Consider the following 18,214-nt stretch of genomic DNA (forward strand, 5'->3'; position numbering starts at 1 on the left):
CAAAACAAATATGGATTTTCTGCACCATAGAAATAAATATTTGTATTGACCAAAAAAAAGAAATAAAAATTTGTATAAAATGAGAAAATGACGTGGCTATATCTTATCTTCCCCAATTATCAGAGGAAAAAAAAAATGACAGAATGTGTTAAGATGCTCTTCTTATTAGTTCCGTCGTTCGACCGATGTAACTAGCTGACGTGTACAAACGGGTCACTCTTGTCTGAGAATGAAACTCACGGCAACGAATGATCTCTTCGCTTCTCAACCATCACTTCACTCCCCCTGCCTCTCCTCCTCCTCCCTTCCTCGCCGCCATGGCCTTCATCTCCCGATTAACCTCAATAGAAAGAACAATTCTCTATCCATCGTTGCTCTCTCTGATTCCGACCCTCCTTCCTCAACCGCCTTCTCCCGTCGCGCTATTCTCCTCGCGCCGCCACTCCTCTCCGCCGCTGCTTCCTTGTTTCTAAGGCCGTCTCTCGCTTTAGCTTCCGAGGAGAACTCTTCCGCCACTGTGACTTCTCCTGCGGAACCAGCAACTCCTCCGGTTGTTACTCCTCCACCGCCGCCGCCGCCGCCTACGTCAGTGAACAAGGAAGAGACTATAACGTCAAGAATCTATGACGCGACAGCTATCGGTGAACCGATGGCTATGGGGAAAGACAAGAAGAAGGTGTGGGAGAAGCTGATGAACGCAAGGGTCGTCTACCTCGGGGAAGCCGAGCAGGTCCCTACCAAAGACGATAAAGAAGTAGAACTCGAAATCGTCAGAAACTTGAGGAAGAGATGCCTCGAGAGCGAGCGTCAAATCTCAGTGGCATTAGAAGCATTCCCTCTTGATTTGCAGGAACAGCTCAACCAGTACATGGATAAGAGGTTGAGATTGCAGCTCTTGGTTCTTGAATATTATTTAGTGTGCTGAAAGGAATCAACTTTTTTGATGGCAGGATTGACGGAGAGACGTTGAAGTCTTATGTGACAGATTGGCCAGCTCAACTTTGGCAAGAATATGAACCCCTTTTAACTTACTGTCGTGATAACGCTGTTAGACTCATTGCTTGTGGCACTCCTCTCAAGGTATAGTCTTACGAAAAGTCTTTAAATCATCCTGCTTGGTTTCATTATAGTTACATGCTTCTCTACTGGCCTTTAGATGTAATGCAATGCTGTTTTTGATTAGTGTTGATATCTCTCTGGTTAGTGTTGATTACATGTTGATAGTGTCTAAGTGGCATGAGTCTGGTTTTGACCATTACAACTAAAGTATGCACATATTCAAGCTGTAAAGATGATAAGCCTTATCATAGATATTGCATTTGGACTCTGATGAGAGCTGACATCATTCTACTTAATCTGATATAGGTTTTAAGAACTGTTCAAGCAGAAGGTATCCGCGGTCTTTCAAAGTCTGAGCGCAAACTATACACTCCCCCTGCTGGTTCCGGTTTCATCTCAGGTTTCTCTTCGTTTTCACGTAGATCTACATTCGACATGAGCCTCCCAACACAGATCGTTCCCTTTGGACCAAGCTCTTATCTCTCAGCACAAGCAAGAGTTGTGGAAGACCACACAATGTCACAAGTTATTCTACAAGCAGTAGCAGATGGAGGTGGGACTGGTCTACTCTTAGTGGTGACAGGAGCAAGTCATGTTGAGTATGGTTCAAGAGGAACAGGTTTGCCAGCAAGGATCTCGAGGAAGTTCCCAAAGAAAAACCAAGTTATTGTGTTGCTTGACCCTGAAAGACAGTACTTGCGAAGAGAAGGCGAAACTCCAGTTGCTGATTTCTTGTGGTATTCTGCAGCTAGACCTTGTAGTAGAAACTGCTTTGACCGAGCAGAGATTGCTAGAGTGATGAATGCAGCTGGTAGGAGGAGAGATGCTCTTCCACAGGATATTCAAAATGGACTGGACCTTGGTTTGGTGTCACCTGAGGTTCTGCAGAACTTGTTTGATTTGGAGCAGTATCCTCTCATCTCTGAGCTTGCTCAGCGGTTCCAGGGTTTCAGAGAAAGGTTGTTGGCAGACCCCAAGTTTCTTAACAGGTTAGCTATTGAAGAGGCTATATCAATTACAACCACACTTATAGCACAATACGAGAAGCGAAAAGAAAACTTCTTTGAAGAGCTAGACTATGTTATAACAGACACAGTGAGAGGATCAGTTGTTGATTTCTTCACGGTTTGGCTTCCTGCACCAACTTTGTCTTTTCTTTCATATGCTGATGAGACCAATGGACCAGACAGCATAGAAGCTCTGAGAGGCCTCCTAGGATCCATACCTGATAATGCATTTCAGAAAAGTCTTGCTGGAAGAGAGTGGAACTTGAATCTTAGAGTCGCTGCAGTTATTGTTGGTGGCTTGAAGCTTGCTGGTGTTGGAGTCGTTTCCAGTTTTGCAGCTGTGGGAGCTTCAAATGCGTTGAATGGTGTTCGAAAGTTTGTTAAACCAGAGTTGGTTGTTGTTCAGAAACCTAAGAGATCTCCTCTTCTAAAGACAGCAATGGTTTATGGAGGTTTCTTGGGAACATCTGCAAACCTTCGTTACCAGGTATGAATGATGTTCCATGCTGCATGACCGTGATGGTTCTTTGTCTTCAATTTATGCCTCTTAACATCAAAGTGTCTTTAAATGCAGATAATAGCTGGATTAATAGAGCATCGCATATCTGATGAGCTTTCTTCGCAACCTTTACTAGTGAATACAATTTCATTTGTTGTCAGGACACTTAACTCATATTTTGGAACACAGGTCAGAGTTACATGTCTGTAATTTGGTTTCTTCTTGCTTTTCTTGATAATCTTGATTCTAACTTTTCATTAAAAGTGTTTGCAGCAATGGATTGATCTTGCTCGTTCTACGGGTCTGCAATCTCAGAAAAGCACACCAGCCTCTAAGGATGTTCCTGAGGCTTTGGAAGAAACTACGGTGGAGTGCAATGCTACTGAAGAGGAGAATGTTGACAAGCTTGATAACCAATGATACCGGTGAGGCAATCTCACTAGCTATCAATGTATAGTTGTTTTATCCAAAAGCTTTAGATGGTTGAAATGAGCATAGTTTCACAGTTTTTACCTTTGATGTTTTTCTTGGAGATAATGATGGTATCAATATAGTATTTTTTTGTATTTAAATAATCATATTTGTCTAGGATGATGGGACACTGCAAGAGTCTTTAGCTGAAAACTTCTTGGGCAGAGTAGGAGATGATATCTCATCTTCAAGAATTCATTACATAGTCTAACTGACTCTTACAGTCTTACCTGAAAAATGCTGTGAGTTCGAAATCAAATTTTGCTACCTATTCTCGTTATATTTCTAGTATAATAGATTGTGGACTCAGCTTTTATAGGTCTATGAATGTTCCTTGTCGAAAGTACATTATACAAAAAATTGATATGTATTCCAATTATATTTATATGCATATTCACCTTTGATAAGCACGTGAACATAAAGAAGTTGTAAGACAGATTCTTTTGTCTTGTACTTGCAGCAGTAGAAGAGCCTTCCTTATGTCTTTTTTTTTTTCCGTCAAAGTTTTTTTAAATTAGATAAATGAGTCAGGCCCAGTAAATGGGTGAAACCCGATTACAACAAAAAACGGCTATAAGCCCAAAAGATTACAGGCTAAATGAAAAAGCTAAACGGACCCTCGGCCCAAACTCAGAAGCCGCACGACCCAGTCGGATAGTGTGTCGAGGAGGCTGGCTCGACACGTGGAGAGATCTACTCCATTAACGCGTCACGCGTCGTAACCACCTCAACTTAACTGCCTCCGCCTCTACACCGCCGGAACAACACCATCGAAATCCTCGTTCGTCGGAGCTCAGTAATCGACAAGCCTCCAACGAACCCATAGCCGTTCTTCACCGCACTGTCATCACGCCGGAGAGTTCCAACGAACCTCGAGATCTCCTCTGACTTTAAAACACTTCAAACCCTAGACACTCGAACCGAGAACCATCGCTTTCTTTCCTTGAAATTCGTCACCTCGCCGGAGAGCTTCATCGTCTACCGAGATCTCATCCGCAGTAACCCAACCCCACCTTGACGACAACCACGCCGAACTTGACACAAATCGAACCTAGTAACCTTAACCCAAACGAACACCGGGTTCCTAAGTGACAGCGCGGAGCTTTGCTAGCCTCCGCTCTCCGTAACCAAAAGCCGGCGAAGGCGAATCTGAAGGAGACTCCCTTCCCGGAAACTAGAGCCAGGGACGGTGGATCTGAGTAAGCCTCCACCTCCCGGAAAACACCACATCTAAACATGCAAGCCGCTCCCTCTCCACCTGGGACCTCCAGACGAACGCGTCGTTACTCCAAAACCGAGCCACCGTTAGGGATGATAGCGGTACCAGAGCTCGGACAAGGCGGTCGTTGACAGAACGACAAAGAAGGAGCGAAGGAGAGCCACTAAAACGAACAAGAAAGGACTCTGGCGCCGGCACGGACGCTCACGCGCCGGCCAAACGCCGGTCCCCGAAGTAGATCTAACTTCTCTCTCTGAAGTTAATATCTCCGATCAATTCTTTTGTTCGCTTCTTTTGTTAGCTTGAGCCTTCCTTATGTCAAACGACATTAAAAGTGCATATCAATAATAAAAATGTTATGGGTAAAAGAATCCAAGCTTGACTATAACACATGCATACATAATAAATCTATGTAACACCATCAATATTGGGTTTGTTAACGATATTACACGTCACCGCAACAAAAGAAATCATAACTATCAAATTTGGTTTAGGTGCATTAGCATTGTCAAGTGTTGACCCAAGAAATCAAATTTATAAACATGTATATGGTAACAATGTGTTCATATGGTATTGGTAATAGTTTTACATATAAGATTTTTCTCCAAATATCTATTTTTAACTAATTCATTTTATTTTTCACTAAAAAGCAACTATTACTTCCAAAATCTTCTTGAATCAACTTGATAACAAGAAGAAGTACGATCTTAGTACAATTTTTCATGTGTTCAAATATTTTATCCTTATGTGAATGCCAATAAAAATCCACTACTCTCTATTTTTATGTAATATTTTCTTTGATCTTTTAAGTATAAACTAACCTATGAAATTGATGACTCTATCATGGAAGACAAGATGTAGAATGTTTCTTGATTTTTGTCTATGGACTGTTGTGTCTATGAACCATGAAACGCATATACTCTTTAATTTGGCGGGGTTGACTAAAAATGTATTTTTGTCCTTAAACACCGAGAAAGAAACGTTCAACAGGTAATGCATTCAATTATTTTGTATGATTGAATCCTCTCTTTTTATATAATGTTTTCATAACATTTTCTTAATAATTTCTTTGTTCAATTAAGTATGAGAGAACCTATGACATTATGGTTCGAAAGTAAATTAATATTTATGGTTCGATTAAGAGGCGGACCACAACTCTGGTTGTTGCTGCATCGTTCCTGAGATCGGACCCCTGGACAGAGCGTATCTCACCCAAGATAACTGCAAGACGAAAGATACGTTAGGGACAATAGAACATGATGAGATTAAAATGTCAGGAGAGAAATAAACACACCTGGAAGCTCTAGATCCGTGTTCGAAAGAATGTGAAGGTGGTCGTAACGCCGCACCATGAATTTTTCAGAGTTGATTAGAGGAGCGTCCGTCAGGACCTCGCAGATACGCGTGGAAGGGATGAAACAGATCACGAACTGATGCTCCGTGATCTTGTACATGTGAGCGCACCTTGCAACTTCAAAACGATCCACTTTCAGTATAGAACCGGATTTCAAATCAGGACGGTAGTGACTCGCCCGATTAGCGGGAATGAACCCATGAATAACCGAGTCCTGCAAGAAAATTAAAAAGTCATATATTACAACTTTTTAATCAATTAAAAAACGAAAAGCTAGCAGATCTATAATACAACAGTCAGTACCAATTCATAGAGGAGGATAATCGTGATCCCCATGAATTCCCCATTCTTCTTAATGTTACCTGAATCCCAAAAGCGGATGAGACGACCAACAACGAACTAAGAAGTTCTTCCGAGGCGAAGAGAGTTGAAAGTGAAGTGGGCGACGACGACATTAGCGACTGGAGAAACTGCAGAAGTCATTTTCGGAACGGACATTACAGAGTTAAGCAAAGAGAAAAAGTAGAGGAGAAAAGGTAAGAGCAAGCGAGAGCTAACCTTAGAAGCTGCTATATAATGGAGACTGGAGAAGCGTTAGAAGAAGCCAAATCGTTTCAGCGGCAGTGAAAGTGTGTGTCAATGAGATGAGTTATGAAATTGATATCGTCGGACGAGGAAGCGTCTCTTCGTCGAAGAACAATCTCGAAGAAAAATGAAACCTTAGCAGTCGTCAACGAAGATAGCTACGGGTCCAACCAATAACATGTGAAAAAATCCGAATAAAAACAAACCACACACAAAGCCCACTTGTGAAACAATAGAATACGCATGACCCATACTGTCGACGTGGACAACTTAGGGGAAGAGAAACTGAAACTATTATATTATAGATTTTGGAAGACAAAATGTACTATGATTCTCGGTTACGTGGAAAATAGTTGATATCATAAGTAATTTTATTTTACTTTTTGACTTTTTATCTGTGTCTTCCTCTTTATGTATTATTGGGGCTCGTCTCCTTTATTGGTTGATTGGATGTTTTGTTACCTTAGCTGCTTTTAACTTACAAAACATGTGAGGTTTGTATGATTAAAGTTAGAATCTTTCATATTTTGTGATTGAAATAACCATGACTTTCTTGTTTTTTTTCTGAAGTTAATCAAATAGTTTTTATCGTGACATCAAAAAATTATTCTATATATTCATGCTTGAGCTGGTATGAAAATTATCAGAATAGAACAACCAACAAAAATCAACTCTATATGGAAAGCTATAGCAGTCTTGGCAAGGAAGTCTTCATCCGGTTTTGTGTCCTGGGAATCTGATTGAACCTCGAAATAGCAGATTGCTTAGTTATTTTGTTTCTATATTTAAAGAATTAGTTTATTTTTGGGTTTTACAATATAGGGTTAAGAATAAAACTCTGATTTCATAACCAGAGAAAGTAACAACACCAATTTTGAAAAGTTGCAAAATGTGTTTTCTAGTTGATATATTTCAAAAGAAAATGTGAAAACTGTTCTTGACAAATTATCATCATAAGGAGAGGATTATCAAGGGCTCTAAAGCAAAGAGCCTTTCATAATCTTTTGCAACCTTCTTCTTCTTTCTCGAGTTTATTCAAATATAGAATCAATGCCAAAGAACAAGAAAACAGAATGGCAAGTAGGAGATCCTCCCATAAGCGTAGTAGGCGACCAATTCTGTAATCCATACCCAATGGAACTAATGGTGAAGAGGAAAGTTATAAATTTCTCAAAAGATCATTACCAAGTGGTTGATCCTAGTGGGAATATCCTCCTGCAAATTGATGGACAAGCTTGGGGGTTTAACCGTAAAAGGGTTATGCGTGATCCAGCTGGTTTCACAGTCCTCACAATGCGCCAAAAGGTTTACAAAACATTCAATCTTTAGAGCCGCCATTAAGATTGTATTATCTTGAGATTGTGTATGTATGTGTACAGGGGATTAGGTGGAAGAGGAAATGGGAAGTGCATGGAGGAGAGAGCAAAGATAAAGAAGACTTGCTGTTCACGGTACAACAATCTTCAGCCATGTCGTTGAAAACATCTGTGGATGTTTTCTTGGCTGAGAACAGTAACATCAAGAAGAGCAGTACTTGTGATTTTCATGCTTCTGGTGGATACTCAAATATCTCATTCAAAGTTTTCAAATCTGATGCTCTCATCGCCGGGGTAGGGGTAAAAAAGACTAAGACACATCTCTTAATTAATCTCTCTTTTGTTAGAAGACATTGGTGAAGAATTGAAATCTTTTTGTTGTTGTGGGGATGGTTGCAGGTTACGCATAAGTTTACGTGGGGAAGTTACTGCAAAGGGAAATACAACTTTAGTGTTAGTGTAAATCCAGAAGTGGATTATGCTTTTATCATTGCTTTGCTTGTTATGGTCGATGACATTGAGAACTTGTGTTAACCAGCTTACTATATTATATTGCCTGAACGAACACTCTTATTAATTATTATATGTAAATAAATCGAAGAAAATCTCCATAGAAGTAATGAGAAGCAGAACAAATGTAGTCTTTTGATATCAAACAAACCAATTTTTTGACCAAACCTCTTTAGAAACTCATAACCAGACACAATAAAATCAACCAAGAGTGGAACATGAAGTGACATGAACACAAATGAAGATACACACCAGCAACGATTAATAAGAAAAGCTCCCGGATGGATAGAGAGGGTATGTTTAGGTAAGATCATCCTCCTCAAGCTCCTTTGCCTTCAGCTTCTCCTTCACCCTCAACAACATAGTTGTCTTCCATGAATCCTGGCAACAACACCATTTAACCATGATAAAGATTCAGACAAAAGGTTTTAAAGGACATTCTTTTTCAAACTTTGTTGGTATGCAATGAGCCCATACCAGAGGCGTCATGCTATCAAATTCCTTGACAACGTCTGTGAACTTTGCGATGTCTTCTTCATCGATAGCAGCAGCAAGATCCTATCCATGGGAATTAAAAACACTTGATTTAGCATACATTACGCTAAGCTACACTCTCATAATCACTACAAAACTCAGTTTTTAAGCCTTACAGATAAGAACTTGCATTCTCGTGTTCTTGTAAAAGTTGGATCCAGATCCTGCAGAAAAGTAGAAGTTAGAAATCAAGTCACAGATCCTGAAAGGACAGGACAACGCACGAATGCTGATGTTAACGAACCTGATATTTCTCCAGAGCATTGGTGATGGAAACAACATCAGCTTTGCAAAGGTGACACATGCCAGCATTGAGAAGATGGCCCTTAACTCCATACTTAAGCAAGTTATTCCCCAGGGAATGGCGTGCTATATCTTCATAAATCTTGATTGCCTTCTCATACCTGTCAAAAATACACCAAGCCCTTATCAATCAATCAATCCATCCAAACGAAAGTAAATAAAAAGCTACAATTGCTGCCCGTGCATAGTGAACAACATCATGAATACAAACAATGTACGGATTCAGCTGAGTACTGTAAGTATGTCAATACCAAAGGACGAGAAAGCAAAAACAAAGGGAAGATTTATATAAATCTTACTGCTCCAACTGGGAAGCATATTGTGCCACCTTTAGATTGCACTGGTTTGCAGAAGTGGTTACTTCTTCATTCTGAAAGAACTCAGCTGCCTTTTCATAGTAAACAATAGCCTGATCGATCTTCTGGCTTCATAATACTCAGCAATTTCCTGTAAACCATAATGTACAAAACCAATTACAGAAAACAATCCGCACCAATCTTACTGAAGTGTACGGAAAACATATCCATTGGATCCAATATACATAAAAGTAAAAAAAAAAAAGAGCAATGAAGAGAGTATTTAAAGAGCGTAATATTTTATTTTGCTCAAAGGAGACTAAATGGTACCTTATAGTACCTCGCTGCCATGTTAAGCCTTCCTATCTCGCAGAATATATTCACTGCTCGTTCTAAACAAGATGCAGCCTCTGCATAGTGCATACAAGATCATGGCTATGTTAAGACAACGATACACATGTATAGCGAAAAGTACAAAACACACAAAAGAAAAGTTGATAACCACTACTAATGTATCACTGACATGTCAATTAACAAAATATCATCTCTAGGATATAAATATTCTAGTGATCTCTTTACATACCATTAGTGTCAACTTTCTTGTAGTATTTAGCAGCTTCAGCATAGGCATTAGCAGCATCATGTTTGCTGTCCGACTGCAAATAGACAGAAATGCTATCATATACATTATTACTACATAATAGTTCAACACATTCATCAAGCATCATGCTCTTAGGACAAGAGCACTTACCTTTAAGTGACAATCAGCAAGTTTAAGATAAGCCTTTCCAGCTTGATCCCCTGAAACAATCATATACTGAACACATCAACAAGATAATACGTTTTAATATCAATCAAACAGGTCTAGCTAGACCCAATGAGTAACTCTAATGGATCAAAGTAACCTAATATCAAATCATATCTTTTTCTGAGAAACCCAGAAAGAAAAAGGAAAACTTTACATGATTTGGCGAGTTTATAGGAATTGGCAGCTTTCTCGAGGAGATCGGCAGCGTCTTCGTACTTAGATCCGAAGATTCCCCATCCGTTCAGCTTCTTCTCTGCTTTCTTCTCGAATTCCTCCTCTCTCCCCAGATGATCACCCATGCCCCTAACTCTCTATTGAAATTAACTCCGATGGTTTTGCTTTCGATTCTTCTTCGAATGTTTCGTCTTCGATTGAATTTGCTTCGACGGATTTTCGCAGAAAAGATTTTTCAACTCATATAGGTGGGCCGAATATGGGCTTTAGTTTTGTAAAGCCCAACTTAGTTACACGCGTTATTATTTGTTTTTTTTCCACGAAATTCTGATTTTATTAATGATCGAAATAGTCAATAGTTATAGCATCTCTTATTAAATTCGGAACAAAAGCATGATATATGTATTCTTCTCGGCCTGGTATTTGTTGTTTGCCAGCAAGTCAGCACATGAGTTAGATCCCCAGTTTTTCCAAATGTGTTGTATGATATCGAACTTTTGCTCCCATTCCCATATATCGCGTAGCCAATTTAAGACATCGATATTTTTCATTTTCCTTGTAGCCAGATTAATGACATTTGCATTGTCTCCTTCAAAGATAACTTTTGTGTATCCTTGGCTCCAACAAACCATCATAGCACCAAGTAAAGCTTGTAGTTCACTCTCCAGGGCATTATGTGGCTTTCGTCTTGAATTGTCCTGCTCCCTTAAAGAGACCCATGCTATCTCTAACCAGCCATCCAGCTTGTACTGGTGTGTTTATGTTGTACAATGATCCATCATAATTGCACTTAACCAATCCCGGATCAGGTCTCGTCCAGTTATTTCGTTGGTGAGTTGATGTCCTTTGCGGTTATCCTATCTGATCTGCATCAAGATATTGTTGTGCTTTTAGCCATTCTTTTGTATCATAGTATGCGGCTTGAAGAGAATGTCGCAAATGAGTTAACTTCTGTTGGAACACCGTTTTGTTTCTACATTTCCATATGCACCAGAGTATCCACCAAGGTAATTGTTTGAGTTGGTTTGGTATTGTAGAGTCTTGATGGAGTAGGAGTCCTAATTTATTTTCTTGCGTGCCTTGCGACTGAAGCGAACCACTGTTTGAATAACCCGATGCTCTCCAGATGTTTTGAGCATAGCTACAATCGAAGAAAAGATGTTCCGCTGTTTCTTCCTGATCGCAGTAAGGGCATTTCACAGAACTTGTTACATGGCACCGTTGAAGATTCCTCCCAAGAGGTAGGGATAAAGTGATCATCTTCCAAAGGAAATGTTTTATTTTTGGTGCCGTAGGGAGGTTCCAGATGAGTTGTTTGAGTTGTATATCACTTGGTGGCGGAGTGATGTGGTGATTACTCGGAGTATGTGTAGCAAGCCAGTATCCTGATTTGACGGTATAATCCCCCGTCTTGTTGTAGTGCCAGACTAGTTGATCAACTTCATATGATGAACACAACTTAATAGAAAGTATTTCTTCAGCATCATCATGGGTCATTGTATTGCGAACTAGTTCCTCATTCCATTCCATTTGACCTTGACATATAAAATCTGAGACCTAACTGTTTCCAGATTGATCAGATAATGGTGCCGGTGGCCTAGGGGGTGTAGTTGGTAACCAAAGATCATTCCAAGTATCAATCACGTTGCCACTTCCAATAACAAAACAAACTCCTTTTGTTATTAAATCTCTTCCGTGTAGTAATGATTTCCAAATATAGGAGCTCTGTTTTGTTTCTCGTGCTGTAAGAATAGAAGATGATGGGAAATACCTCCCTTTTAGAACACGAGCCATCAAGCTGTTTGGTTTGGTTAGGATACGCCAAACTTGCTTCCCAAGTAAAGCATCATTGAATTTTTCAATATCTCTGAATCTCATTCCTCCTCCTTTTTTTGGTAAACTCATTCTATTCCAAGCAAACCAATGCATTCCTTTGCTGCCATCATCCTTTCTCCACCAGAATTTTGCCAAGATATTATTAATATCATCACAAACACTCTTTGGCAATTTGAACATATTCATAGGGTATACTGGTGTCTCGAGGCCACAGATTTGATGAGTACTTCTTTACCACCTGGAGCTAGAAATTTATTTTGCCATCCTTGTGTTTTTGCTTTGACTTTTTCAATGACATACTTCTGTATCTCAGTCTTCTTCCTTCCAAATTGCTCAGGGATACCAAAATATTTTCCTCCACCACCTTCGTTGTTACACGCGTTACTATAACTGTGTGTTTGTTTACTGTTTTACTCCCATTTTTAACATTGGCTCTCATCGTAAAAATTAAGAAGGAAAGTAATTCGATTCTGCAAATTTCCCGAAGCCATTATGTAAAATCATGTATCTCTCCAAGGGTGATATTATTATTATTTTAATCTAGAAGAACTTAGACACATATTATCATAAATTTTGAGTAATTCAGAAGTATATTTATAGAATAATAAAGGGAAAATGATTGCTGACTACATGAAATATTGGTCATCACATGGCTAACCATGCAAACTAAACTAACGTATACATAGCTACGCAAAGTGTAAGTTATGCATAACAACATCTTAATGATGTTATGTAGTTAACATCACGTGTTTAGTTTCGTTCATCCAAAAACTGAAGTAGATATCAGAAATCGTTTAAATATCTCGTTTCACCAATTAAAATATGACCGACCCTAACGTAATTTAACTAAATGATATTTCAACCCACGTTTTAAAAGCGTAAAAATATTTTTTTAACAAAATCTAATTTACAAAATCAATATGTTTTAACATTTTTTATAAGTAGTGTTGTAACATTTTTATTTTAGTGTATTTGAAAAATATATAATTTTATTAATTTTATTTATATCAAATATGAAAGTTATATAAGATATTATGTAATTTTGTTTTTTAATTATTTTAATCTGTTTTCTTATGAAATTTTAATAAAATTTCTGTAATTTGTTTGATTAATTGTGTGAAATATATTTATTTGATACATTTTTAAATGATGCAATTTTTGTTTATGAAAATATAAATAAAATAAACCATTAATTTAATTTAATTTATATTAAAAAATAAAATGTTAATTAAAGTTGCTAAATTGACATGAAATAAGTTTTATAATAAAAAATTGATCAAATAAGTATATATCACATAGTTAATCAAACGAATTAAAGAAATTTTATTAAGAGTTAATAACAAAACAGATTAAAATAATTAAAAACCAAAATTAAATAATATCTTATATAACTTTCATATTTAGTTAAATTCCCGTCAGGTACATCATATTTTAATTGATAAAAACATAAGCTTTAAACGGTCTCTGACATCCACATTAATTTTGGATGAATAAAATTAATCTTATGATGTTAACTACATAACATCGTTAAGTTGAGGGATGTTGCCATACATAATACTTCGTGTAGTTAGATATACATTAGTTTAGTTTGCATAGTTAGCCATGTAATGGCCAATATGTTATGTAGTCAACAATCATTTTTCCAATTTAAACTAATTATTTTAAAAAGAAGTTGTAAGCTGATTAGTTAAAAACTCAAAATTAGCTGTGAGAATACTACAAAACCTAATCAGATATTTTCTTCACTTCTCTATTATTTGTATATATGCTATCTGGAAAAAAATATTTTTTTTTAAAAAAAGAGTGACATTGTTTGATATAGCTCAAAGCTGCCCTGTGACCTAATTCTCTAGATAATTTTTTTGTCACTTGGAAGAGAGTGGCACAGATGGAATGGGTATCGTTTTTGTACATCCGTGTAAGGATATGTTTTCAATGTTTATTTCTTTTATAAAAATGTAAAGAAATTATTTTTAATTTTCAAGGTTTTTGACAAAAGTACAATGGCAAAAAAAAGCAGAGGAAAGAAAAATAAAACCTAAACATTAACTCGATCTAGTCTAAGATGTAACATTGTGTCAGGCAGAAACCAATATCAAGAGGCCTCAACTAATACGCACTCACCGCTTGCCGCAAAAAAAGGAGTCACAATTACAACGAAAGTCAGAACCCGATAATTATGGCCTCCCGGATGAGCCGCTCTTAAAGAGCGGAAGACTTCCTGAATATCCGCCAACACGAACAGAAAGTCACCAAGGAGCCAAGCACTAAGAGGCCAAGCACCCGCATCAACTCGACCAAACATTTATTCGGACGTGAATCCACCAAGGAGCCACACGCAAAAGACCTATACAAAACGGTCTGAAAGCAGCAAAAACTCCACAATAAGCACTCCAGGTCCATTTCACACACCGGAAGAACACATCCATTTGAAAGCAGAATGCCTAGCGACTGACTTCAGTGTTCTTTGTCCGAACATTCCAAGATTGACGCTCAAAAAACCATCATCTCGGAATACGTATTAGAGATTAAGTCTCCACATCGGTAGTTGAAAAGAATCTTTAGTGATATATAAAATAGACGGACCAATCTACTTATCATCTATTAGTTTTAGGTTGAAATCTCATCTACCTTAAACATGGACGATGCATCGTGCCGGGAATATCTGTATATGTGGATTAAAGCCGTAAATGATAGAAAGAATGTCGTATTATAATTCCAAACTACATTACTTTTCAGTAAAAAGTTCTATTGAACTGAGTTGCTCAGTTTCATAGTTAAGAATCAAGATCTACAATTAAGCATGACACGAAACCATTTCCCAAAAACAGTGGAACACGTCTGATGGTTTCTTATCACGTGGATATGGGTTAATGAGTTATTCTTGGGTTCACCCCCTAGAGTGAACCTTTAGGTTCACCAACCAATAGAAAATTGTCATTTTAAATCTAGTATCTTTTAATTAAAGAAACCAAATAACTTACAAATTATATTATTTTTTCAAAATAAAATTTAAAAATAAATAAAAATAATATATAAAAAACGAATTCAAAAAAAAAATGTTATCAACAAAACACTAAACCCTAAACTCTAATACTAAACCCTAAACTCAAATCCCAAACCCTAAATCCTTGGGTAAACCCTAAATCCTTGGATAAACCCCCAAACCCTTGAAAAAACACTAAACATGTTGTCAATAAAACACTAAACCCTAAACTCTAATACTAAACCCTAAACTCAAATCCCAAACCCTAAATCCTTGGGTAAACCCTAAATCCTTGGATAAACCCCCAAACCCTTGAAAAAACACTAAACATGTTGTCAATAAAACACTAAACCCTAAACTCTAATACTAAACCCTAAACTCAAATCCCAAACCCTAAATCCTTGGGTAAACCCTAAATCCTTGGATAAACCCCCAAACCCTTGAAAAAACACTAAACATGTTGTCAATAAAACACTAAACCCTAAACTCTAATACTAAACCCTAAACTCAAATCCCAAACCCTAAATCCTTGGGTAAACCCTAAATCCTTGGATAAACCCCCAAACCCTTGAAAAAACACTAAACATGTTGTCAATAAAACACTAAACCCTAAACTCTAATCCTAAACCCTAAACCCTTGGGAAAACCTTAGACCCTTGGGTAAACCCTAAACCCTTAGGTAAACCCTAAACCCTTGGAAAAACACTAAACATTTGGATAAATTCTAAATTATAAATCTTAAACATTAAACTCTAAATCTTAAAAATAAATATTTTTTTTTAATAATATTTTTTTAGAACTATTGTTATTTTTATTTATTTAATTTTTTATTTTTATTTTAAAAGTATAATATAATTTGGCAAATTATTTTGTTTCTTTAATTAAAAGATACTAGATCTAAAATGACAACTTTCTATTGGTTGGTGAACCTTTAGGTTCACCCTAGGGAGTGAACCCAAGAAAAAGTCTGGGTTAATCTAGTATCCTATACGCAAAATGTTGGGTTTTTTTCAGCTTTTGTTAAATTCATAATATTATAAATATGTGCATTTAGGTGTCATGAAATGGTATTTGATTCGGACAAGGGAATACAATACCTTTGGAGAGAAGACAAAGGAAATATAGCTGTCACAAACACGAGACCTTCTAACATTTTTATATTTTTTTTTTTCTTTTTTATTACATACATAATGTAATGGAAGAAGAAGAAGAAGAAATGACATATATTTTCTTTTATTACATACATATTTATAAAAATGAGTGGACACAAGTCCATGACACGATTAATACGCATCAGTACTAATATATTGGAAGAGACAACATCTCCTTTGCATGTGAAATTTTGATGTCCAAACTCTCTTGCTCACGTCCCTTTCTTTCTACTATAACCCTCTATGGGCAACGAAAACGTTTATTTCTCAGCTTTAAAGATTAAAAGGGTTTTTAACTTTCTTAAATTGTCAAATTGTGCATGTGAATATGAATGTACTTCCCGAAGTAAAAGTCACGCTTTGGCAAATCCGAGCAATTAAAATCCTACAAATCTATCTTTTTAATTAAAAAGACAGAAAGCAGACTGTAAAAGTAGAAGAATATGAGAAATAGTAGGATATGTATGAGTAGGCTATACGTCATAAGAAAGGGTTTGTCTATATTGCAGAGTGTTATTTTGTGACGATGATTTATCGGCACACATGTGAATTGATGGGTACTTTTATATGTTCTTGTGGATTAAATAGATAATTCCATATTCTCCACTCATTACATTTTTATAACATAGACGCGATTACATAAACATATGCCTCATGTACTTTTTGAATGTTTTTAAACCGGCATGTGTAGTAATCAAGAAAATTTTGTGTAAATAGATATGATATCTTCCCTGCTTTCCTCAAGTATATTCAAATTTAAGAAGTTTTTTCAGTCGACGTTGTAGTACCAATTGAGTTTTGCTTGCATTATTCAGCGTGACAATAAATTATTACATTGTAATTATATGGTCTTGGTAGTATTGAGGGCCGACTCTGAGTATAGGCTGGTGAAGTATTTGATCTATTACCTTCAAAATTTCTAGAAAAAATTATATATATAAATAATTCTCAAATTTGTCAAAAGAAATTATATCCTCTGATTAAATTGTCTATAATCTTCAAAATCTTAGAGCAGGCCTTGGTAATATCTTATAATTAAAAAGTGAAAAGGTAAAGGTAATAGATTTGTCATATTGCATCGGTGCTCGTTAAAAATGACATGTATGTTTTATGTCTGCATGCACATATATAAGGTTCATATACGTATTGTAATATTTATATCATATAAAAGCATATATATATATATATATATATATACACAACAATTAGATGTTGGGTAGTGATCAATAAGAGTGATGAGGGAAACTCATAAATATCCCCGTGAGGAGTGTTTGGAGGCATTCCAAAATCACAACAACATTCTTCTGTTTGCTTTTATCCTCTTCCTTCACTTCTTTCGATGCTCCTACTTCAATAATTTATATATATGTATAATTATCTTAAAGTTTTGTTTCCTCCAGCTCCATTACGAGCTCACGGTTCCCTTCTTCGTTTTTACTTTTGTCCTCTCCTCATTTCTTGAAACCTTATATACTCAAGAATCACGTACACGCACAAATGTATATAGAACTGTGAAATGAGTTGTCAAGAACAATTAAAAAGAGACAAGGACGATAAATGTTGATTAGAAGCATACGAATCAGTTCTCACTAAAACTGAAACCGGTTAACTATACATGGAAGATTCTGAAGAAGCAATTGAATATTTGCAGTTCACAATTGGAAGGTATTGAGATCCCACATCGGAAATTTAAATAGATCAACAATAATATATAAAACTAGGATAAGACCCGCGCCTTGCGCGGAATTAAGTTATTATTTTTATTATATTTTGGAGAATGAAACAATAGTTTGGCTTCATTTGGATTAGGGGTGTTCAATCCAGATATCGGGTTGGTTTCGATTCGGTTCGGGGTTTTTCGGTATTTTGGTTAGTAAAATATAACTACTATTCTAAATCCATATTTACTTTGACTTTAGTCTTTCACGTACTTTTGAAAGATTTCAACTGGACAACTAAATTGATCAGCCAATCTTGTTGCTTTAAATCATTAGTATATATATATATATAAATATATATATTATTTAGTTTGAATATTTATTAAATAAAAATTCATACACGTTATATTTTATGATCATTTGTAACTTATTATAACAAAAAAAAATA

The 18,214-nt window shown here is 36.6% G+C and overlaps 2 protein-coding genes and 1 pseudogene across 3 annotated transcripts; 2 read left to right on the forward strand and 1 right to left on the reverse strand.

Annotated features, from left to right (window-relative positions):
• The first annotated feature begins 136 nt into the window (after positions 1–136).
• LOC106300595 (protein RETICULATA-RELATED 6) lies at positions 137–3,192 on the forward strand. Its single transcript, XM_013736773.1, has 5 exons — positions 137–879; positions 951–1,080; positions 1,366–2,553; positions 2,641–2,754; positions 2,839–3,192. Exons 1-5 carry the CDS (start codon positions 230–232, stop codon positions 2,983–2,985), a joined length of 2,229 nt encoding a protein of 742 aa, XP_013592227.1. The 5' UTR covers positions 137–229; the 3' UTR covers positions 2,986–3,192.
• A 3,903-nt stretch (positions 3,193–7,095) lies between these two features.
• On the forward strand, positions 7,096–8,057 carry LOC106298535 (protein LURP-one-related 14-like). Of its 2 annotated transcripts, none has more exons than XM_013734671.1 (3): positions 7,096–7,499; positions 7,574–7,810; positions 7,910–8,057. In XM_013734671.1, the coding sequence occupies exons 1-3, from the start codon at positions 7,245–7,247 to the stop codon at positions 8,042–8,044; spliced, it is 627 nt and encodes a 208-aa protein (XP_013590125.1). In that variant the 5' UTR covers positions 7,096–7,244; the 3' UTR covers positions 8,045–8,057. The 2 variants fall into 2 exon arrangements, with proteins under 2 accessions (XP_013590125.1, XP_013590126.1); XM_013734672.1 differs by having other exon boundaries at positions 7,574–7,804.
• A 46-nt stretch (positions 8,058–8,103) lies between these two features.
• Positions 8,104–10,332, reverse strand: LOC106298534 (annotated as a pseudogene).
• Positions 10,333–18,214: the final 7,882 nt, after the last annotated feature.

The sequence above is a fragment of the Brassica oleracea genome, chromosome C6, assembly GCF_000695525.1.
Source record: "Brassica oleracea var. oleracea cultivar TO1000 chromosome C6, BOL, whole genome shotgun sequence".
Classification (NCBI taxonomy): Eukaryota; Viridiplantae; Streptophyta; class Magnoliopsida; order Brassicales; family Brassicaceae; genus Brassica; species Brassica oleracea.